At 33.2% G+C, this 25,497-nt stretch overlaps 1 protein-coding gene across 1 annotated transcript in view; it reads left to right on the top strand.

Annotated features, from left to right (window-relative positions):
• The window catches only part of LOC118193915 (LIM domain-containing protein 1-like), a 68,226-nt gene that overhangs the window by 21,007 nt on the left and 21,722 nt on the right, over positions 1-25,497 (top strand). The window contains exons 2-5 of the mRNA XM_035365076.2: positions 3,230-3,304; positions 24,339-24,434; positions 24,535-24,602; positions 25,069-25,116. Of these exons, the coding sequence (XP_035220967.1) occupies positions 3,280-3,304; positions 24,339-24,434; positions 24,535-24,602; positions 25,069-25,116 (237 nt within the window). The 5' untranslated portion in view covers positions 3,230-3,279. The remainder of the gene's footprint in view (positions 1-3,229; positions 3,305-24,338; positions 24,435-24,534; positions 24,603-25,068; positions 25,117-25,497) is intronic.

Here is a 25,497-nt window from a genome sequence, read left to right as displayed (position 1 = left end):
ATATAGATATTTTGAGTTTTTATGTATTTTTGCCTTCTCGCGAAGTGAGAACTGAATTAATTAAATGAGAAATACTGAATCGTCTGTGAAAAACTGTTTCTTTTTTGTTTTGTTTGCTTAATTCCTTTTATACATCATTCTAGCTTTAGTATTTGAATAGAACATGTGGCAACGATTAGATAATTCTATTCTTTAAATGATATAAATTTTGTGCATTATGAGTTATAATATGAACGAAATATATAAGTTAACTGTTATATAATTATTAATACTGTTAAGTGAATCTAGCGCCAGAGTGTCGCTATGGTAAACAAATACTAGAGTGAATTTTAAAGAATGCATTTATTCTATTGTGGTTTATGCGCTGTCGGCGAAGTAGATTTAATTCAATCCAATAAGTTTAAATGAAATGCAAGAAAAAATGCGTATAATTTAATATTTCAATTTAATATTCCAATGCAAGGAAGTCATGTGGTGTACACATCAGATTTCTTTAAATGCTAGAAAAAATACTGCGATAGAAGTTAACATTTATACCATTATTCATAAATACAGAAGGTGGCTGATGGAAAATCAGTGGAGGTTACATCAAACGAAAGCATAAATGTCATGAATGTGTTGTTACGTCACGCTTATCTATAACTGGCGCTAAATAGTGCCGTTTGGCTATAGTTTCACGGTTGACGGGTTAATATGTAAATACCTTACTTTCTTTCCCTGTTGTTTAGCTACAGTAATTCCCTCATAATCTACCTGACAACTAAATAATGGTGTGGTGTATTTAATTATGGCAAAGCACACTAGGTCTATCTGCCTAAGGGAAGGGATGCCTTCGTGGAGGACTTTCTAAGGGAAACTGACTCGTATACACGTTACACATGGGGAAAAACACGAAAACGCCCATGCAGCCAGCCCGTTCGCGGACAACTAAATAATGCAAAATGTTAATAAAAAGGTTTGGTTTTGTTAAGTTAATTATGGTAAAACACACAAGGGCTATTTACCTAAGGGGAGGGAGGCCTTTGAGGAGGACTTTCTAAGAGAAACTGACTTAGCATCCACATTACACACGAGGAAAACCACGAAAGCGCACATGCAGCCTACCTATTGGGGAGATTGGAATGTTGGTCGAACTACCAGTATTTAGCAACTTTATCGCTCGGCCATTGGAGGGCCGTTAATAAAAAAGGAATGGTAGGAAATAAGTCATTTTGCGGGAAATGGACGTCCCACTAATGGCTGGATGGTTAAAACCGCTAATTCTAGTCAGTCAAACCTCCTTCGAATACCCATAAACTTGTAGTTCAACTAAATTTCTTTTTCAGGAAGGAGTCCTTTTTGCGAGCTTTTTTTTTTTTTTTTTTGTTGTTATTTTTTCTTAGAAAGTCATTTACGAAGGCTTACTTTCCTGTTAGGAACTTAGCCCACTAGTGTTTTGTTACATTTAACCCCCCCCCCCAAAAAAAAAAAAAAAAAAAATGTTGCACAAAATAAAAGGGTATGTCTAAAAATCAAAACACAAACATTTAATTTTATATAAAAAAATCATTAACTAATATTTTATCTTGCATTCAAGGTCACCAAGCAATTTTCGCTTTTTCCTTATTAATTAAAGTTTTAACTGAAATAATCCTAATTAATTCAGACCTAATTGCTAGCAAATAAATATTAGAAGCCATTTTACTATGAAATATTTTCGTCTTATTCTCGTACAAGAAATCTAGAAATTATGAACAGTTAATGATTTAACTGTTAATATTCTGTGATGGAAGCATTCATTGAAAATTGTTTCCATTACATTTTCACATTTAACACTTTCTTTATTCCAGTTACTATGTTCGTTGGTGTGTGTTGGTGTATTTAATTATGGCAAAGCACACTAGGGCTATCTGCCTAATGGGAGGGATGCCTTCGTGGAGGACTTTCTAAGGGAAACTGGCTCGTATACACGTTACACATGGGGAAAACCACGAAATAGTTACTATGTTCGAAAGAACTGATTTCAACAGAACTGTCGCATAAAAAAATTCATTTTTGAATCGCAAAGTTTTCGGAATGAATAATACCGTACGAATTAATTTTTCTGTATTATTTCAAAAATTGTATTAATAAACATAAATCAATTAAAAAAATCAGTGAACACTCTCTAAGATGACCATCTATGTTTCTAGATGTTTTTTGTCTTATGTTGAGTGAGTTGGGCGTCTTAGAGAGGTTCAATACCAAATCTTTTTTCATGCTCTTAAAATTATTAATCATTCTCAAAGAGGATCTTTTTAAGGAAATAGTCACCTCAAGAAGATTGTTAGCGTTTTATTTAACTTCTTAGGAACAAAAGTTTTGACTTCTGTTTGTGCTGAAATCAAAGGCATCTTAGAGGCGAAGAAACGTGGTATTTATAGTAAATAAACTTTTAGAAGTTCTACGAATAAGTTGAAATTTCATTCTTGGATAATAACTTTATTTTTGTAAGACATTTTATACCTCATAATTTTTAAAATTATTTGACCTGGAAGTCAAAGAAATTAAAATTAACAGAACTAAAAATTCAAAATAGCTACTTGGCAGCAATCTGAGGTTTAATATATGTAATGAAGAATAAGCACCAGTTTTAAGCAGAGATATTTCCAAAGTGTAGTTAAAAATACAGCATAATTTTTTTATTCCTAGTAATGTTCATATTTTCTCTGTAATTAGAACGTAATGTAGAAAATAATACTCCCCCCCCCCACACACACAAAAAAAAATTCTAATCCCTTGCGGAAATGTAAATATTTAAAGTTCATTAGGTCTTTTTAAATGCGCTTTCAAAGCTGCATTTAAAAGGTGCCAAATGCTGCTACCAGAGTTTGATTCAAGGTCAACATTAAAAAGCTTTCATAACATTCAAAATGTACTAGAAAAAAAAGTATCTTGCTCGAAATAATAAATTATAAATGTCTTAATTTTAGAACGACTTGCTTCTGTTGACAAATGTTTTATCTACGACGAAGAGACAAGAATTTCTAGCTTTCCACTACTTTGTCACATCTAGCAGATGTTGAAATTCTATACTTTCTCTTCAAGTTCATGGCTTAACATTCCATTGGTATTTTAAAAATATCTCTCAAATTATGTCATGTGAATGTGATTGTAAAAACCAGGTGAATCTAGAAATTATGAACAGTTAATTTACGTGTTTATTACGTGACTCATCTTGTAACGGCATTTCTTTTTTGCTTATTTTCAGGTGTTTGGACGAAAGGAAGGTGATATACACGAAGATCACTTCCAAGCAAAATGGCTAGCAGCCAAAGCTATCTAGGTACGAAGATTTCAGAATACTTTTTTTAACAGGTAGAAAAAGACACAGACGATAATTTTTAGAATATTACCGACTTTATCGCAGTGAGCTTTGTGTTTACTTTTGTTTCCTTCTTGTAAACAGAATATGAAAACTCACAAGACTTTTTTATTCTTTGCATAAAACTAGAAATTAATAAAGGTGCAGTCGCTGTTAATTTCTTAATATTTTATATCTCTAAAAAGCATATAATTTGCTTTGAAATTTGTTCTTATTCGTGTTTATCAGACAACTAATAAATTTAATACTAATTAATTACTAAAGCCGATAAATAAAAGTTTCAAAACTGTATTCTACCTATGCATTAAATTCTATCTAGTATATATCTGTATCTACGACTCGTGAAACAAAATTAAAGGAAAAAAATTGAAAGCTATCAGATTTAAATTACGACCGAAAGGGCGTTTTTTAGGGTTTTATGTGTTACCTTTATGTATAAAATATTATGTTCTTCGCATTTAAACCATAAAATTCAATTCAACAGCAATATCAGAAAAAAAGAAACCTCGCGCATAAAATATCCGTGCTTGGAAGATGAACGCGATGTTAATGTTAATGGAACGTTTTGAAATCGTTGAGTTCGTTAAAGTTTTACAAAATATGAAATACATAATAAAACAAATTCCAAATTTGATCTTCCAGATGCCTCTATTAGAGTGGAAGACATTATTCAAAATTTGTTGTTGTTGTTGTATTTAATTATGGCAAAGCACACTAGGGCTATTTGCCTAAGGGGAGGGATGCCTTCGTGGAGGACTTTCTAAGGGAAACTGGCTCGTATACACGTATTCAAAATTTGAAGTATCTATGTACCGTTCATTTTTCATAGTAGGAGAAACATGCATACATTCATACAGATTCTTCATTATTTAGTTTCTTTAATTATAATGTAGGACACTAATATTTGGTGGGAACAATTCGAAAAGTGATTCAGACTTTTATAACGAACCAACGCAAAATGCTAAAACGAAATTTATAGACCTTCTGTGTAAATTGCCCCTTTGTGTTAATAAAAAAATTGATTCGAAATTTCGTTGTAGCACTTATTCAATGAAAATTATATCTATAATTGCAGCTTAAAAATTATAGTAGTTTTTTTTTAGATCAAATAATGTCAAATACTTTTTTTGTAAAGTAGTCTCCTTCGTTGATAGACTGATTTAGAATTAGTTTATATGGAGGAGTATGAATGACATTAAAAATTCAATAAAATTTTAGAGCTCAAAGGAATAACAGGACATTGTTTTCAAACTACTGACGTTAAGTTGCTGGAAGGGAAAAACAACTATTCCTGTATTTGAAACTTCTTTTGAAAGGGAAATTAATGCTTCAAAACGCGTATTACCTACGCAATACGAATGTTATCCATTCAGTAGATGGCACTCTAAACTGAACGTCGTGATAAAGAAAATGAAGAAGGAAGACATTGAGCTGGACTCTGTTTACGCCGCTCTGGTAGATGCAAAATGTCATATATATAAATATTCTAGAATATAAATGGCCAAACTTCATGTCATTAAAGTCGTGCATTATAGTTCATAAATATTTAAAGACAGCAACTAGACATCTGAATCATTTTATTATAGTAAAAACAGTTTCTGAATGAAAAGAGAAACGTTTCATGCAAATAAATAAGGATTTTACACTTTTTAGCTAATGTGGTTATTTATAAACAAACAGTTCATGTTGCTTTATTTCGAAACTTAGGAGTGTATGTTTATTTAATACAAACATTTAGAAATTTTTCTTACAGTGTTCTAAATATGATGCACCCTTTTAGATTTTCCCGCTGCGCAATCAGGCCTTTTATTTCATTGTGGATGAGAATATCAAAAGCCGTTTCATCTCAGAATTACTTTTATATCACGGAAGAATTCTATTTTTTTAACTAATTAACTAAAAGGTCAAAGCACAACATAGCTTAAAATTGTGCATACGAGACTGACTTCAATGACTCCACAATAAATCTGCTCGGTTTCTTGGCAACTGAATCCAGTTAGCGAGAAATACTCTTTCACTGTTTACTTACTGTAGAAGCAGAAATTCAAAAAATGAAATTCTCATATTTTAAATGTTTAAAAAAAGAATTTGCTTGAAACAAGAAAAAATGAAAAGGAGGACTTTTTGAGGTGAACAGAAAACGTCAATGAGAAGAAAGAATGCAAATCCTATATTTGAATACTATACAGTAACTAAATTCGGAAAATTATCATAAAAAATTCATTTCTGTACACATGGCTCAACATTCTCGTTCGACATGAAATGCACATTTTTCAAAAACTAGTCAATAAAATAATGAATCTATTTTATTGTAAACTGTGATAGCATATTAGATCACTTACGGTTTCACGAGCGTCTTTGATGCCCTGTATTTTTAAATTAAAATTAATGCTCCTAGCGCTCTCGCATTCTCATCGTTCGTTTCCACTTCAAATTCAGAAAACTCCAAATATTTTAGTTGTGATTATTCTTTAGAAACCAGCGTTGCCAGATCTCAAAATAACGACACTGACTTGTAATCAAATCAAACTTTTTCTGTTTACTGTATTAGATATCATTACGAGTAATATAAATAGTGTAGCTACACATTGCTAAACATGAAGTTTAAGGGACGAAACGTTATAATGACTATAGTTTCACGCATATTCGTACAGTTACGTGATACCGTATCACATTCTTAGGTTTAGCATTCTTGAATGAAAAGACTACAATGGGAACTTCTTTTACCTAGCCCATATAAAAAAACGCTGAAAGAGGACGATTTAAAAAAAGTTTAATTTGAAAAAAAAAATGAAATGGGACATGACCACCCTGTCAACTGTTTTTAACAGAAATAAATTTAAACGAAAGAAGAAATTATATTCTTTATAAAAATATAAAAAGTTGTCCATTCGAGTAAAACATAATATAGTGATTTGAAAAAAAGAACTAGCAGTTTTTTTCTTAATTTACATACGCTTCTTTTGAGGACAAATAAAATCAAATGTAACGGGCAGAGCATGCAGCCGAGATATTTCAGTCAAGACACGAAAATCATTTTAATTTGTCAGCATTTCAGAGTTTTTACATTGAAAACATAAATCTGATATATTAACAACATATGATTTCCTTTTCGATCTATTAAATTATGCACTTTGTTTTAATGCACTTCAGTTAAACTTATTTCTTGGAATTATTCTAACGTAATTAACTGATCCCTCAAGGCAAACTGAAAATGACATCAAAAATTGCAAATTTTTGAAGTTGAATATCCCAATCAATTTTTCTCGTACGGGTGTTAAACTTCCTATAATTTTATGTTTTCATTACGAGTATAAAATTTTCCCAAATATAAATACCGGAATACCGCATTAAAGTTAGATTTCGTATTTATCCAAAGTTTGTTTTTTTTTTTTTTTTTTTTTGAACCAACATCACCGAAACATGAATATTTTCGTCACTTAAAACACTTCTGTAACTGGAAGTATATAAGGCATTTTAAGGTGAGGACTTTTAAGGGGGGAAGTGGGAAACTACAAGATATGAAACTCAAAATTGCTCATTTTAATTTGGGTACTTCCTCTCTCTATTCTAAAATTAATAATAACTTTTTCTAAATTTTGCCACTGAAACGTTAACCTGCATTATGTCATCTGTATTGCGTTAAGCTCTTGACGAATCACCGTTCAATCTTCAAGCAAAGGATTTTAGTCTTATATATCATATTAACATGCCGAAAATATGGTAAATCTTATATATAAGCCTTGGTGAAATGCGCACTCGTTTTTTTTTTTTTTTGCTAGTTTTTACCTGACGTCTCGTCGCTTCTATTGTTTAAAAAATGAGATAAGTATGTATTGAATTGTTGAGTGCTTGTTTTGCACCCATAGTGATGTGAAAAAGGGAAAATGTGTCATAAGAAATTATTAATCAAGGAATAAAATTATGTGTTTTGTTATCTACGAAGTAATCAATGTCTGTAAGTTTCTTCTAGTACGCAATTACGCCAGCCCCATCTATAACCATCGACTATGATTATAATTATTTGTGGTACTGCCTATTGCAATAAAAAAAGGGTGGTGCACAACTGAATGTCATAGCAGTTCCATATACACTGGTGTGCAAAACTTAAGCAACAGATGTTCTTTTTGGCATAACTCCACGAGAAAACATCTGAGAGACATGAAATTCAGAATTAAGAGATAGCATTTTGTATTTAAACGATGACGAAAGCATGATTGCTCTAAAAATGAATACAATGCAATGCATACAGTATGGAATCAAACAAAAACAGGATTTATTGAACTCATAGTATCGTTACACATGATTGTCTGTACAAGAGGAAGAACAACAAGCAGGTGTTCCTTAGTATGGGATATGCCCTCCCCTTACTGCAATGGTTGCTTCGAACGGTCTCTCCATATTCAGCACCAGATTTTCCAACAGATCTTGAGGAAAGAGTGCCCATTCCTCAATCAGCATCTGTTTCAGTTATTGGGTGTTCCCCGGAGGATGTAATCGTGTCACAAGCGTCTCCCCAAAGCATCCCACACATGTTCTATGGGGTTTAAATCAAGGGAGCACGCTGGCCAGAACTCCTTTTCTACAATTTCATGGCTATCTGATTAAAATTTACTTTGTTGCTTAAGTTTTGCACACCAGTGTACAAAATTTCAACGCCTAATCATGTTTTGAGTTATGCGAGATAGATGCGTACCCATGTAAAGACGTCACGACAAAAATCCAATTTGAATATATTTTATGATTCGTTTGGGAATAAAGAATTCTTTATTCTGTCTGTGCGTATTCAGATGCCACGCAAAAAGTAGTCAAAATAGATTCGAGGTCATTCAAAATGGATATTTCCGTTGAAATCTGATAGCCGAAATTTTCGCGTAATTATAATACTTCTTTTGCTGCCTACAAGAAAATAAAAATGCTCTTTAGTTTTTCATGTGCGACCAATTCGAACCAACTCGATTCGAAATGTACTTTTTTTCCACATTATAGAGTTCCTCACTTTATTCTGCTCAATGAAATGTCGAGGAACCTAGTGAAATATTAAGCGAATTATCGCTTGGTTCAAAGAACAGAAAGCGTAAACTCAAAAAGGGTTAATTACCCTTTATTCACTCCGAATAAAATTAACAGTGGGCTCCTTTCTTCGGGCTTACAGCAAAGCCTCCACTTGGACTTAAAATGTAAGAAACAAGAACTAACTATGATTAACTACAAGATTTAAGCAAAGCTAACACAATTCTAATGTAGCTGGTCCGTAGTCTTAAACTAGCCGGCGAACTATCAAAAGACACGTAATTATACGGCCGAGCGTAGCAGCAGCTTAGAGAAACGTAGCCCAAAGGCAAATGCGCGCTATTCAGGATTCCTAACTTTCTCTCTCTCGAAATTAGTTGAACTTTCCTTTAGTGCTATCTCTTCCTCATTTGCGTTCAACGCGATTCTAAAAACTTATTTCCGTAGGGAGTTGTAAGTTGATACGAGGTAAGGTAGGAAAGGTTCACTAAATTAAACTAACTCTTATAAAATTAAAATACACCTTACAACATAAAAGTTACAACAATGCATATTTGATAAGTCGATCGATATAATTCCAGGTGTATCAGTAACGCAAACGTAAAGTCCGATTTATATCATGAACTCTTGTGTCGTTTCTGCTACCGCAATTGTCGTTACCAGTACTAAATATAGATCCTTTGGGAGAAATGGATTTCTTTGCATTTTATTTATTACTTAGATGATTAGCACATTTTGAACAGTAAGACCTCTTTAAAATGACTTGTTATGATTCCAGATCTTTCGTTCAGCTGTGGAATTTGTCGAGCTGCAGCGGCGACGCTCCATAAGCTGGTTTATTTATGTTCTAGTCACGTTGAAACGTTGTCTTCTTACGGAAGTTGTGGCTGCAAAAAGGTTCACTATACTTTGAACTCATTCCCTATACGAGTTTAATAAGCCAAAGACCTGCATGCGGCTCACCAACTTCCATTTGTCCATGTCTTCTCTAGAATACAGTTTTGCTACAATCGTCTCGCTTCCTATGAAACTCCATTTTAAAAACTGATTGCATTCATTATGATTTAATGACTGCAGTTTCTGTGCTTTTCCAAGTGGATGTAGTTTTTAAATTCGAAATCCACATTCATAATCTCGAAGCGAATACAGGACCCACTGGAAGACAATCCTATAAATCTGCCAAAAGCATCTTTCCTAATGAAAGATGTTAAGTGATTTTGCTCACGCAGCACTGCTTTTGCGCAATAATTTATTTTCATAAGCTCTCCCTACAGGCATAAGATAACGTCAGACAAACAACCAATGTCCTCGAGAACGATACTTCTTTAAAAGTGCAAGTCCACGGCCTACGCCTGTATCGTATTCTCCTGTCCTCCAGTTAAAAATATCTTTCAAAATTGAACGCTTTTCAAGTTATTAGATCGCCGCGACAAATCGGTGAACAGTGATTTGATTGTTAAAATACTTAAATCATCGTTTTTATTTGTGTATATTTATATAAAAATTTCTTATATCTTTTGTGATTAAGAAATTTTTTCATAGCGTTCAGCTACTTCATCAGTGTTATGCAAGTCATATGATACGGACTGATCTAGAAACGCCGCAGTCCAGAAACAGGTATAGCTATTTTTTTAAAAAAAGAGAGGAAATACCCAAATTCAAAAATGAGTAATTAAGGGGGCTATTGCTAATTTAAATTATAATTCTGATTTTCATATTTTTTATATTACATAGATATATATATGTAATGGAAAGCAGAAAAAAAGAAAGAATGAATATTGTAGAGCTAGTTGACGACGTAGGTGTAGAAATATGGCATTTCATCATTGTAATGAAAAAGACGTAGCAAAAATGGCGTATATCGTAGTAGACTTAGCAGGCGAGGCAGATTAAATACTCATCTTTATTTAAATTGTAGTTAAACACTTTGCGCTCATTCACTGGACACATTAATCTTGCCTGTTTCGGAGTAGTTGCATTTTAGAAATTCTTGTGACAGGAAGAAAAGCGTCAAGCAACGCTTTACCGAGAGCAAAGGTAAAAGCAAAAGTGCGCAGTTACCCAATGTGGAAGCCCACGAAGAGAACGTTTCGGTTTAAGTTCCGTCATTAGAGTATTCAAGTCATACGTACGGAAGGATTTAAAAATGACGCAGGCGAGAGAAATTTTGATGCATTGCAGCCTGTACATTTCGTAACAATATTAAAATCACGCATTATTTCTTTTCTATTTTCGAGAGTTTCTTTCTGAAATATTTTCTCAAATATGAGATGATTTTCAGCTTTTCAAGAAATCAAAAATCATAGTCACTCAATAATTAATGCTGTGTTTGATTAATTTCAAATTAGGACACCTTTTACTTTAATACTTAAATACGTTAAATATTATTGCTGATTGATGATATCCATGTGTTTAACTTTCTGTAAGCATTTCTGAGAAAGAAGGGGGTTTGTTAATATTATTTAAAACTTGTAACTGAGTTATTATAAAATGTTGTAGAGTTATTAGGTTTTTTTGAGACGTGAAAAATGTGCAATGCCCTGCCTGGGATTCGAACCCTGGACCTCTCGAATGCGCGTTGAGTATGCTTCCAATTACACCACGAAGGCATCTGTAAAGGAGGGAGAAAATACCTTATAATATAAGGAAGTAATTCTTTAAATATTTATAATTCTTTTTAACTCTCTATTTCAACAATATACGTTCTACAAATTCTACTTTGCTACTGCCTTAAGTACGTATCTCATCGACAGTGTTTTACAACTCATATTAATAGATTATTTCCCATTACGAACAATTCTGGTTTACTTTTATAAATATATTTGTCAACAGAATTTCAATTTATGCTTACAGTTAAATCTTAAAGTTATTATACTATATTTAGGTAATATTTATAATCATTATAAATTTAGATATAAACTAAATTTCTTCACAGTAACGTTCACGGGAGTTTATGAATGAATAAATCCTTTATTTCCAAATACATTTATGAATAATTTAATAAATATTTACGTATATTGTTAAAGGCATATGCATGCTTTTTACAAGGATATGCATAAATATTTATATATATTTAATATCGTCGCGTGCGTACGTGTTCGTAATAAATTGAATGCACATAGAATTGATGAGAGCTTAATAAAATTTATTTTATCAAAAGAAATACTTCACAGTTCTGGAATTTTCCGCAAAAATAGTCGTACAGCTCTTTACAATATCGCAGAGTACAACTGTTAATTACACTTCAAACTATTAAGAATGTTAAACAAAACGCAGTGCGTAGCGCATCTATAGAGCGAAACTAATGCGGAGATATCTCAGTACTCCGAATTCACGCTGAACTAATAACTAAGAATAGATGTTTTCAGTGTTATCTCCGTGTTATATAGTTTTCAGTCGGCTGCCGAGATATTTGCAGTATTTTCTGCTTCTCGAAATGACTGGAAGTTGTACGAGGGCTGAACGACGGTTGCCGCTACATAGAGATTCAATTATTCCGTTACAATATCCATTACAGTTATACAGGAAGTGGACCAAAACGTCGCCAAGTTTGGCAACTTTTGACGATTTCTCACCAAATTTGGCGACAGCTGCCGGATTGGCGATATCTCGTTAAATTAATATGCTCTGGATTTCGAGGTTTAGCCCCTTGGCTAAACCTCGAAGAAGGACGTCTTTTATTTCAACCTCCTTGCTTTGTCCAGTGAGACCGAATGTTAACTTGAAATTTTGATACATAGAAAATTTCGCCTTTTCACCCGTGACCTGAATTACTTGTTTTTGCTTAGAAACTCTAATTTTAATGGCAAAACTTGTTTTCTGAACTTTTTAAACTGTATTCGGTGTTTTAGGCTTCTTCGTATTTTATAAATTTTAATGCAGATGTTTTGAATTTTTATGCATTTTTGCCTTGTCGCGAAGTGAAAACTGAATTGATTAATTTGAAATTTTCGAATTCGAGGAAATGAGTTTCTAAACGATGTGCAGCAAAAACATGTGCATAATTTAATAGTGCGTACAAGGAAGTCATGTGGTGTCCACATCAGATTTTCTATATACTGTAAAAAAGTAATTTAATATTATGTCCTTGAAAAATAATTCTATTCGGGTTTATGTTTACACTGATGCTATTGTTGTTTTATAACAATTGTAGTAATATAGTTGTTTTTGTTATATAACTTTTGTTTCAAAACAATTTTATCAATGTTATTTTTTTTTTCGTTTATTGCTTTTGCATGGAATTTTTTAATGTTATTTTTGTCTGTTTCTTTCTCTCTTTTTTTGAACACACCCTTTTTTCGATATCAGCTGCGTTTCCACTCGCATTAACAAAAATAATAGTCAAGCCATTACGTAATCGATTTTATCACACCTAGCGCCACTTCACTTATCTATTTCTTGATGATACAATATGAAAAGAATCCTTTTCGGTTTTCGAGCTAGAAATGTTGTCATTTTTCGCCATTTCAGATAACGCATCTCATTCTAACAAATGTTTAGATATTGTTACGTGCATGTGGGTTCGCAATGAATTGCATGCACACAAAGCGATGATAGCTTGATGAAATTTATTTTTCCAAAAACGCTTAACAGTTTTCACATTAAATTAATCGTGCAGCTCTTCTCAGTATAACAAAGCACAATCAGTAGTTACCACTTCAAACTACTGATAACTTTGAACACAAGGCAATCCAAAAAGAAACTTCAAATACATAAGCTCGCACAGTGACTCTTAATACTGTGACCTCTTAATACTCTTAATACTCTCTCCGCTCATATATAGTTTCGCCCGTCCGCGCAGAAAGTTCCGGTATCTTCAATTTCTCGAAATTGGTGGAAGCCTTACAATTACAGTTACGGACGCTCGGGGACAGTTACAGTTACATAGGGATCGGACCAGTTGCAGTTACACAGGAATAGGGGGAAAAAAAGGGCCCCGAATGTTGACCAAGTTTGGTAATTTCTCGCCAAATCTGCGATAGAAATAAGTCGCCAAAACCTTCGCCAGCTTGGCGCTAACTATTTATCTAAATGTTAAATGGACTTACCCCTGTAACCCTATTTTTCCGGCGAAGCTTGGCACTCTGAGGCGTTTCATGTTACATTATACAAGATATATTACAATTTATGTATAGTTTCACTAAAATTATATACGTATACAAAATTCCTAACAATATATTAGAAATGAAGAATACTGAAAATTACACTTTTTTTTTTACATTTCTTCGCAAAGAATTTATTTTAAGCATTCACAAGCGTATTTTATAAACTTCATTTTTCCGCATAAATCATTATTTGAATGCTTAAGAATCTGTACGATTGTATATATGTATGGTTCTCGCATTGTGAAAAATGACAATTTTGGAAACACATAGCCCCCTGCCCGAACTTATACACCTCGAAGCCCAATTTTTCAACTTTGAATTTGCTTATTTGTTTCAAATTTAATATAAAAACTATAAGTAATATAAGAGATGTATAGGAAGTGTGTTGCCCATAGGCAAAATATAAAATATTTGTCTTTCAAATTTAATAAAAGAACTCAGCGATTTAAAAGAAATGTGTGGAAAGAAGATGTTTTTATTTTTCACTCGGCATTTTCTTACCATTTGACGAAACGTAAGATATTTAACTTTACTTTCGAATTTTATTCTGTTATTAATTAACAGACTAAACGATTTAAGCGCAATAAATGCGAATTCGTTTCAGTTATTATTAATTATTAGTTTGACCTGTGAAATTGTATTAGCAAAATCATCCTATATTTTTTTTTTTTTCTTTTTATAATAAACTAGCCCCGATTCTCTAAAGAATCGAGTATTTCTTTAAATTAAAATTACCAGCTAATAAACCTGAGTCCTGTACAACGTTCAATCCTTGTTTTCAATTTCCAATAATCTGCCTCGAATCATTTTTTGATGTGTTAATATTAATGTTAATTCTTTTCGACCACACGGAGAAAACCTTTTTGTCTGCTCGATGTTGACTTTATTTCGTTGAATGCAAAGAGAAAACTAAATTTCTTTGACTGCTCAATTATTTCTTTCAGTTTGTTTTTAATTACTGTAATTTTCAAAAACATTACTTGTAAACGTAAACGTTGATCAGCTGAGTACGTCAGTAGTGATTTAAAATCTAAATTCAATTAATTTTCATTCTCTTGCATACATATGCATATTTTTGAATATGATTTTTATGCTTGTAATTTATTTTTGTATGTGTGTTAATAAGTCGTATAAACTTTGTGAATAAACATGCGAGAAGAACAAAAAAATTAAGCAAAAATTTGGAATCCTTTTTAAAAGTCCGAGAAGTAACAATTTTTACAGATGAAGATATTCGAAGCAAATCAGTCCGATACTTTGATCAGTTTACATCCCAAATATAAAAATTTTGACACACTTTACACTCTGTAAACGTAAACACTGATTAGCTGACTGTGTTCGCAGCACACATATTCGCCTTTTTTAACACAAAATGTTTAGCTAACTGTGTGAAAAATGCAACTTCATAATTTATCAATTCCGATTACTATTGAGAAACCGAAGTTAATTAAAAAAATTTGTAGAATAATATGAGAACATTTATGTATGTTTAGAATGAACAGAATGTGTGTTTTAAAACTGTGCTGAATAATCCTGTATTAAAATAAAGAAAATTGGAAGAACATTTTAGTATTGTATATACTAGCGGGAAATGTTCTGTTAAAAAGTAGGAAATTTCAGTTTTCAAATATGTGCTTTACGTTAGTGGAGCTGGAGAGAAATACTCGAAAACATATTTAAAAAATAATCTAAACTATGTAAAATAAAATAATGTGTGAAAGTAAATTTTAACAAATTTTATTTTAGAAAAAAATGGCTGTGATTGTTGTGTCACTAAAACTGATGCGACTTCTGTGTCGCTGAAAACTCACGTGACTGTTGTGTTGTTGTTGACGTTTAGAATTCTAAATCGCAAATTTAAGAACGGGAGACTTCTTTTCTGAACGCAACAGACTGAAAAACTCCCCATATTGTCCAGCGGATTTGATTTCGTATCTCACCCATAAAAAACAGGATTAATTTAACTAACGGATACTAAAAACTCTGCTTTAGGACTAGATACTCTTATACCCATGACAACTTTCGGTACAGCTCCTAAAAAGAAAGCACGTCAAATTATTTTTAAGGTACGCTTTGTTACCTGATGAGCATCTCATCTTTAAAGTATTGAATATATTTAAAAGATCTTACACATTTCCGACTTCTAAAAACTTTTGTTCACGACGGACAGGATTTCAAAGGTGTAAAGAATAACACCTCATCAAGGTATTAAAGTACGAAATTTAAGTGAAATGCCGTTACCAAAACCGTTACTGATTCTTCCTTTTCTCAAAACCTGGCTAAAATTCCAGAAGGTAATGTTCTGTGATTTCTGGCAGCTTAATTTGGCACCCACACCTCTTGGGCTAAAGATATGAGAGTTAAATATCTTTATCTTATCTCGGAAAACATTTTCTCCTGCACTTCCTGCATCTGGAGTCAACAAAAAGTAAAAGATAACGAATTAATACAATACAGAAATGCTTTCCCCGACCTTGGCACACACACCTTCTTTTGAGCTTACTTAACAAAATTTCAGTCCAGGAATTGGCAACCCTTCTTCATCAGGTGAAAGCCGAGAGTGGCAGAGAATGGCGAAAAAACATATTTCCCTTTGCTGTGACACGCATAACTTAACATTTGGCAAAGCATCGAAAAACTGAAATAAACCACCACATTCTCGGTGATTGGTAAAAAGTCTCCGAAATGTTTTCATAAATAGAAACTCTTGCTACAGAGATTTATGATTACTCAGATAGTAGGTCTGCTGTGATACACGGCGTGCAGGATAAATCCTTTCATTTCTGAAGCGGATGTTTATATAAATTAAAAGACGTTACAATTATTTTTATTGCATATTTTAGCTTAAATTTGCCAAAATGTAATATTCTCTATCTTTTTCCGCTCTATATAGATTTGTGACCTTTATTTATTCACCTCATATCAGAACAATTTATGAGTCCAAATGCGCGTTACCACAGAAAGGCTATTAGTCTGAAAACGGCATTTTGCATTGATTCACTAAAAACGCTGAATCACTTTTCAAATTGTTGCCACCAAATATTATAGCCCTGCATTATATTTAAAGAAATTAAATAATGAAAATTGTGCATGAATGTATGTATGTTTTTCACATCGTAAAACACCAACACTACCTAAAGCCATCCAATTTTGAACAACGTAGTCCTCCACCCGAAAATGAGCACCTGGAAGCCCAAATTTGGAACTTGGAATTTGTTTTACTGTAAATTTCATAATTTGTAAAACTTAAACGAATTTTTGATTACTCAACGATTTCAGAGCGAGCAATGGCAACAATGTACGAAAAAAAAAATTATCTCTCTCACGAGAGACTGTTAGGGAACTTCTAAAAGATATGCTGTTTTTAAATATTTTTAGTTCAAAGGGAAATTATCCTAAATTCTTTCAAAACGTATATGTGTGTGTAAATTTTAAAAAAATGCCCCTTTCGGCGTAATATAAAATCTGAATTTTTTTTTTTTTTTTTAAAGCGTCCGAAATGTTTTTAACAGAATCTTTCAAAACTTTTTGCACCGCTATGCTGTTACGGGCGGGTCCTCAACTAGACAGGGGACTAGACTGGTAAGCTTTTTATTTAGCTGTTAGGCATTTAGTTTTAGTTTATGAATCTAAAAAACTACTTTTTTCCAAGTTTTGGTATTATCATCATTTTCTATATTTGTTTTTGTTGTTGTTCTTTAATTTATAGAACGTTTGAAAACAATCTAAATATAAATAAATTTATTCTTGTGTGCTTACGGTGTAGTAATAGATTAAATGCACACGAAACTGATGATAGTTTGATAAAAATTATTTTACCAAAATTTAATTTACTTCACAATTCTGGAACTGTCCACAAAAATACGCGTACAACTCTTTACAGCAGCACAGAGTACAATCATCAATTACATTTCAAAATACTAAAAACTTTAAACACAAAGCAATGCAAATTGCATCTAAAGCCCGAAGCTCTCTCGGATATTTCAATACTCCGACTTCAACACTGAACTAACAACTGACAACAAATGAGAAACGAATGTCTCCAGTCTTGCCGTTTATAAAGGACGAAGCAAATTTCCATTTCAGGACTAATAACCCAACGGTGCTAAAGCCGCCCTTTGGGGCTAATAATATAAAAGTTATAAACTTCGAAAAAACGGTGATCAGTTCTTCGTTTACTAATTCCATTTTAACACACAGAACATATCCAAGTTAAATAGTTATGACTATCTTATTACAGTGGTACTTCAGTATACGATATTAATTCATTCCAAACCCTTGGACATATACCAAACAAACGTTTTCCGATAAGAAACAAAGGGAAAATAATTAATCCGTTCTTATAAAAAAACACTATTTTTATTATAACAGTGCTTAATACAAAGATACAAATGCAATGAGTGAAAATATGTAGTGCACATAAATGAAGCACCGCACAATGATATTGTGCGTAAATGTTTTTCTAGTACTATATAGATCAAAAGCAGTTTTCAAACATGCTCTAATGTCGTTGATTTTTTGATTGGTAATCGATTTCATCCCCTTAGCAACGTAGCCGAGAGTCTTCTCTTTTCGCGATCCTGGACACAGTCGTACTCGGCATACAGTATACACTATGCGTACTCGGCATACAGTAGGCAATAACCAAATCCCGGACACGCATGCCATCTTCATCCTTTTCAACCATCTCTTTTTTCACATCCACGTTGATCCTAGTAATTCTTGTCATTTACTTTCCTAAAACTAATTGTTAATGAATTTACAAAAATTTTAACCAACAAAGCAAAAAATCACTTGAAATTTCAGAGTTATATCGCTGTTTGTTTACTGAATAGTAACAACAGGCGTATTGACGCTCGTGGGAAGCCGTAGCACAGTCTTGAGAAATCTAAACGTGTGTAGTGGACGCAGTCTTGACTTATCAAACTCGATTGGTATATTCCATACCAATGCCATATACGAAACAAAACATTTTCGCGTCCAAACAGGAGGTAAACCATATGGGATATATCGAGGTACCACTATAATTTAAGAATTAGTCCCCTAGAAATTAAAGATACAGAACATGAAATCTTATATTTAAAATAATCTGTTGAAAATGGCAAAACCAAATGATAGAAAGAAAACTTGCTGTGATGCTATTTCATCGTAAATCACGCCATGTGGAGACTTACGGACTTATTTATTAAAAGAAAAGACTTATCCTAGACGTCGCTGTGTATGTATTTCACTGGATCTTTTGATCCCGAGGCGGCGCCCTAGCGGCCGAGCGGTAAAGTCGCTGACTAGTGGTAGTTCGGTTCGAGGTTCGAATCCCGCGAACGGTCTGGCTGCAGAGGCATTTTCGAGGTTTTCCCCATGTCTGACGTGTATACGAGCCAGTTTCCTTAGAAAGTCCAGGCCCACCAGCGGCCGAGCGGTAAAGTCGCTGAACACTGGTAGTTCGGTCCGAGGTTCGAATCCCGCGAACGGGCACGGGCGTTTTCGTGGTTTTCCCCATGTGTAACGTGTATACGAGTCAGTTTCCCTTAGAAAGTCCTCCACGAAAGGCATTCCTCCCTTTAGGCAGATAGCCCTCGAGGCTTTGCCATAATCACATACACACACCTTAGAAAGTCCTCCACGAAGGCATTCCTTCCCTTAGGCAGATAGCTCTCGAGGCTTTGCGATAATCACCTAAAACCAAACCAAACCTTGGCTCCGAAGCTTGCAACAAATATTTCTCTCAAGCTGTGTAATATTTTTTATTTTTTCCGGACACAATTTGCATAGTGAAAACAATACGTTTCTCTTAGCGGTGTTTCGATTGCAGCGTTTATTTGTTTGCATATCAGACACGCATGTAAGTAAAAATTCTTCATTATTATCAATAAAAATTATTACCTTTTTAAGCACTCGAGCATTGCCTAATGCAATCATTTCATTTAGGCTTTCTGAATTGTTAAACTAGAATCAGGAAGCTGGATTTTCTAGTTTTACTTTCAGTTTACTTTTAAGCTTATATGCATGTTAGCCTAAGAAGAAAGTTAAAAAACAAAACAAAGGAAAATAGCAACATCCTGTGGCGTAAACTTAGAGATTAAGTGGCACCCGATGACTGGAATTGTTTCATTACTTCCTCAAACCTTATCAACTTAAGAACGAAATGTTGCTAGTAGTAGCTGTCTGAAAATGAAATAAATAGCAGGGATTGCAACATAAACTCTGTTTGGATGTTTAATTTTGCAAAAATCTAATTCATATCTCTATATATTAATTAATATCTGTATTATTCGACTTAGTAATCATTTATGTAAACTATATACGTGTGTGAGCGAAAAAAAAACGATTATAACTCTCTACATTATGTTATCACACACAAACACATATAGACGTCTTTCGCATAGAACTAAAATTCTTTTTTCCCGTGCGAAAAAGATTCCACATTATTTTCTTTCAATATGACTTCACAGGTTTTAACAAACGGCATGCCAAGCCCTGCAAATGGTTGAAATAAATTTCACTGGAAAAACTGTGTAATTCGACTTACATTGCAGAAATTGTTAATTGATACTGAAACCACCAATGTTAAATAAATTTGTTTATGAATTTTTATCAATTTTTAACAGTCTTTTTACCTTTTAATGCGAGTACTTGAAATTATATCTCTCACTATGTTTTAAAAGACTATAATTTTAGCAGTATTTATAATCATCATTACAAATAACTTTTCCCAAATTCTTTGAAGATTATCTAAACTTCAAGTAAAAAGAGTCTTTCTGTGCATAAACTTGCAGTGTTAAAGATCATGCCAAAGCCACGAGTCTTCACCTTTTGCTGGTTTCATTTTCATTTATGTTCTGCATCATTTTTAAGTGTTTGACCCTACATTCTAATGAAAATGTAGGGTCAAACACTTCTGTGGGATGAAAATGTTACATTTATTTTGCAGTCGTAAATAAATCAAGCATTGCCATGAAATATGAGTTTTAAAAAGCTTGATGTTATGTTTTCCTTTATGAAGAATTCTTCATTTACGATATGCGAAACTGTTTTCATCAAACCTTGCATCAACATTAAGCTTTTAACGCTTCTGCAGGCATTAGCACTGAGATTATCTGCGTTATTGCGGGCTACAAGTTCGTACAGGGCTTCTTAAATAACCATGCCAGATGAATAGCAAGATGTGAAACACTGCTGAGAAAAACAAAAGTTTTTGTAGGTGATAATCTCTGTTTCCAAGTGCGTTACTTTTATAATTTAAACATCGACGTTTCGAAATTAAATTATTTGTAGCATAAATCATGAAGTAAGCCTACACAAATGTAAAAGCGCACTTCCACAATGTTCCAATGTCACACTTGCAAAATTATTAAAATTACATAAAAAATAAACATAAAATACTTATAAAAATTGCACTAATTTAAAAATCAAGTTAAAGCAAATTCATAACAATACAAAAATACTTTCAAATGTAAATAAATAAATGTAAATATTCGTAAAAATGTACAACAGTACTAATATGCCAGACTTCCCTACTGCAGTGCAATTTCCAAAGAAAGAATATGCTTGCTTTGTCATATTTCAGCCTCTCCCCTTTCCACCGATATTCGAGAGATAATTCGCGAAACAAATAATCCGCACCACAGCCATATTTTGATATGTATTTTTACAAATTTATTGTTATTTTGAGAAAGTTCGCGAAAGTATAAGCCCCATAGCACATTTATAACATCAGGTGCTAAGACGGCACTTCCACGTATTAATAAATCGACCTAAGCTGCACAATCGATAACCCCCTTAAATGTTCCTTCGATGTGTAAATCCTTCTAACGCGAACAGGTAAATTTCCTAAGCTATTACCCACAGCTGCCCATTGCTTTTAAGTTATATAGAACATGCAAGAAATGGAAGCTTATAATAATAAATTAGGAAATTTACTCTTGCGCATTTAGAAGCAACAAGGGTTTAGTCAGTAGGGTAGCTAGAACTTTAATAATTTAAAAATAAATTTAAAAATGGGAAAATGGCACGTAGAGAAACAAATTCGAACTATTTATTCAATTTTGAAGGAAAAATTTTAATTCCAACATTAAAAAAATAAAAATAAAAACTGAAAGGCTTTCAGATTTTATATTACGCCCAAAAAGACTTTTTCATTCACACAAACATACACGTTTCGGGAGCATTTGAACTAACGCCTCTTTGGGCTAAAAATATTTAAAAACAGCATATCTTTAGAATTTCCGATAGACAGTCTTGCATGCTGGAGATAAAAATACTTTATTACATACAGTGTGTTGCCACTGCTCGCTTTGAAATCGTTGAGTTTGTTAATCAAAAATTCGTTGAAGTTTAAAAAATGGGAAATAGATAATAAAGCAAATTCGAAATTCAAAATTCGGGCTTTCAGGGGCCCGTACTTGGGTGGAGGACTATGTTATTCAGAATTTGATCACTCTAGGTTTTGTTGTTTTCCTAAAATGCGAGAAACATACATACATTCATGCAGTTCTTCGTCGTTTAATTTCTTTAAATTGTAACAGACCTATTTAAGTGTAATTGAACTATTTTATTCATGCCATGAACTCATGAACTGTAACCGAACTATTTTATTTAAACGCCATCTCGTGGCGATATGAAAAAACGTCAGTCGACCTCCAGCCGCCATGACGAAAGCTTACTATGTTATGTTATTCTCAATGTTTGATGTTCCATTTGATATATGTTTCATTTTTATGTATATTTCTTTTGTTTGTAACCGTTCCTGTGTGCTCTGTTAATAAATCCGTTTAAAGCTAGCCGGCATTAGTGTCTATTGAGGAACGGCTACATCACATTGGCGCCCAACGTGAACGGCCCAATGTGATGTAGCCGTTCCTCAATAGACACTAATGCCGGCTAGCTTTAAACGGATTTATTAACAGAGCACACAGGAACGGTTACAAACAAAAGAAATATACATAAAAATGAAACATATATCAAATGGAACATCAAACATTGAGAATAACATAACATAGTAAGCTTTCGTCATGGCGGCTGGAGGTCGACTGACGTTTTTTCATATCGCCACGAGATGGCGTTTAAATAAAATAGTTCGGTTACAGTTCATGAGTTCATGGCGTGAATAAAATAGTTCAATTACACTTAAATAGGTCTGTTACAAAATATAATACAGGGTGATAATATTTGGTGACTATAGATTGAAAACTGATACAGCCGTTTATTGTGATTCGACGCGAAATGCCGTTTGAAGACTAATAGCTCTTTAGTGCTGACGCTCCTTTGGGTTTAAAAAAAATTAGAAGAAAAAAATTGAACCAAATTGTTTGCAAAACCGTCTATAACATCGTACAGATCTATTTGATTGCTCAGTTGCTTTTGTCTATACAATATAGAAAGATTTCTTAAAAGAAAAATAAACATTTATATTTCTTAAATGATTGTTATTTAGAAAACTCTTTTCACAGCCAACAAACTAACAACAGTTACAGCCGTTGGGATGGAATTTCCCATTAGTACTATTACAACATTTGGCCGAGCGGTAGAGTCGCTGAACACTGGTAGTTCGGTCCGAGGTTCGAATCCCGCGAACGGGCTGGCTGCATGGGTGTTTTCGTGGTTTTCCCCATGTGTAACGTGTATACGAGCCAGTTTCCCTTAAGTCCTCCACGAAGGCATCCCTTCCCTTAGGCAGATAGCCCTAATGTGCTTTGCCATAATAAAATACAACAACATACAACAACAACTATTACAACATTTTGAACTTTGTTCTGGAGATCGTATTTTAGAATAAACTGCAAAAAATCACTCTTCCTCGATTGTGTTTCTTTTTCTACAGAAGTAACGGAAATAACTCTAATATATTTCTTTCTTAACGAGAAATTCTTTCTTGTGAATGTCACCATGATGTAGTTGATATTAATTTTCTTTTCAAATGTTTCGACGAAATAAAAATGTTATAGCAAGATTATGAAGCTGTTGAAATCTGGTGGTGGGTGATTTCTTTCAATACTTTATCTAGAGTAAAAAATTATTTTTCTTCTCAATTTAATTCTCTGTGACAATTTAGAATCTCGCTATTTTCACAGGCATCGAAGAACCACACGACGAACCCCTTTCAAATAATGTTTCATGCGGAAAATGTCGCCTCTAAGCATGTGCCGCCCGGGACAGACCACCCCGTATGCTTCCCTCTAGATACTCCACTGAGTGATATAGTGTAATAACTTAGCGGTTTTAACCATGTATTTATTCTTAGAATTTACCCAGTTCTATTTACCAGTTCAAAACTACTGTAATTTCTTGCCCAGTTGCATTCAAGGAATACTGGAGGTTCAAGTACAGAATTTCAAGAGTACACCAAGCATGATTTTTACATCTTTTATTTTATTATTATTATTATTATTATTATTATTATTTTCAAAACCTTGTCCTCTATTGACTGACTGCGTTAAGGATAATCCAGGAGAATGAAAAAGAAGTAATTCTGGAGTAAATACGAAGGCACGCATGCCTTGGTTATTAATAGCACTTCTTTCATTCGCTACGGCACTTTTGTTTACAAATGCATGCATGTCAGAATTACTTTTCTTACTCCAAAGAAAGCTATAAATAGTAGATGAGATCCGTTTTGTTCAAGACAGGGAAAGGTCGCGAAAAAGAATATTTTTTTTAAACGAAACGACTATTTTTTTTAATTGGTAAATCAAAAGATTTGATTTATTAGCCCGGCTGCCTTTTAATCAGTCTGTACTTGAGATAAAAACTTAATAGTCTCACGGAGGATCAATCACAAATTCCTCCAATTTGGGATTTCTTGTAATTCCGAAGACTGAATATTTTTTTTTTTTAATTGCAATGATATTTTACCCTAATCACGAATCCTTCTATTGCAGGTACCTGTGCAAAATGCTTGGGTGTAATTTCAGAGAAAGCCTGCACAGCAGAAAAATTGAATTATCATCAGCGATGCTTCGTTTGTTCGCTTTGTTGTAAGTGATTACTTTGTTACGCGGTCTTTTCATACATCTATAACTTTACTAACGTAATTGAAGTGTATGAGACATTAACATTCTTTTGAATTTTTGTTAGACAAAGAATTGTATGGAAATCCGTATTATACCATGAATGGAAAGCCTTATTGTGAAGAGGATTATTTGGTACGTCATTTGATACATTTCAAAGAATTTGCATACTTTGGCTCTCTTGTGTACTCCGGACTATTAAGTTTAGGTGATAATAAACTGTGAGTGTTTGTTCGTTTTGAAAAAATTTTAGAGGAAATGTATTGATCTGGAGCAAATCCAGCTATTGTTATATGACTTTAAAGCACCGTAAAATTCTTCCTAAAAACTCCTAAAAAATTAATATATAGGCCCTTTTTTAAATTTTAAATATTATTGTATTAAAATTTGAGGCTTGATTTATTAGACAGTCATATGCGTGATTCCATTACAAAACTATCCTTTAAAATAAGTCTATTAAAAGCTATAAGTACTTTAGACTGTATCGAAATTTTGAGTCGTTGCAAGAAGGCTGGATCATACGCAAAAAGATTTTTGTTTGTTTAACAAGCTTTATATATATATAAGAAGTGACTCATGTTATTTTAAACTTCTCTTCCAGAGTAAGCTCGACAAATGCGCCACTTGTAATCGTCCGATACTGGAAAAGGTAAGATATTTTCATGCCATAACTTAGCATACCATTCTTAGCTGCTTAGCATACCATTCTTAACTGAATAACTTAACAGGCATTCTTACTTGTTGTACACGTAAAATTATCTAAGTTCTTCCAGTGAGTTCTCTGACCTTTACTCGCTATTAATACGGGTATAACCGCACAACTCATTTGCATTTTGAAATGGCATTTGGCAGCTCTGCGGGGAGCATACAGAAGGTCACGGCAAGCTTCCTTACCTATTAACTGCCCTAAAAAAGTAAAAGCTGAATTTCAAGTTTTATAATCAGTGATTTATTTTGAATGTCTTCCTTATTTCACATTTTTGGATTAGAACATTAGTAGTGCTCTTCAAAGCGATGGAACCAAAGTTCT

This window comes from Stegodyphus dumicola, chromosome 4 (genome assembly GCF_044657685.1).
Source record: "Stegodyphus dumicola isolate Sdum_Otavi_A_Nest chromosome 4, ASM4465768v1".
Lineage (NCBI taxonomy): Eukaryota > Metazoa > Arthropoda > Arachnida > Araneae > Eresidae > Stegodyphus > Stegodyphus dumicola.
Note: the sequence above shows the minus strand (reverse complement) of the source record. Positions and strands in the feature narration are given on the sequence as shown.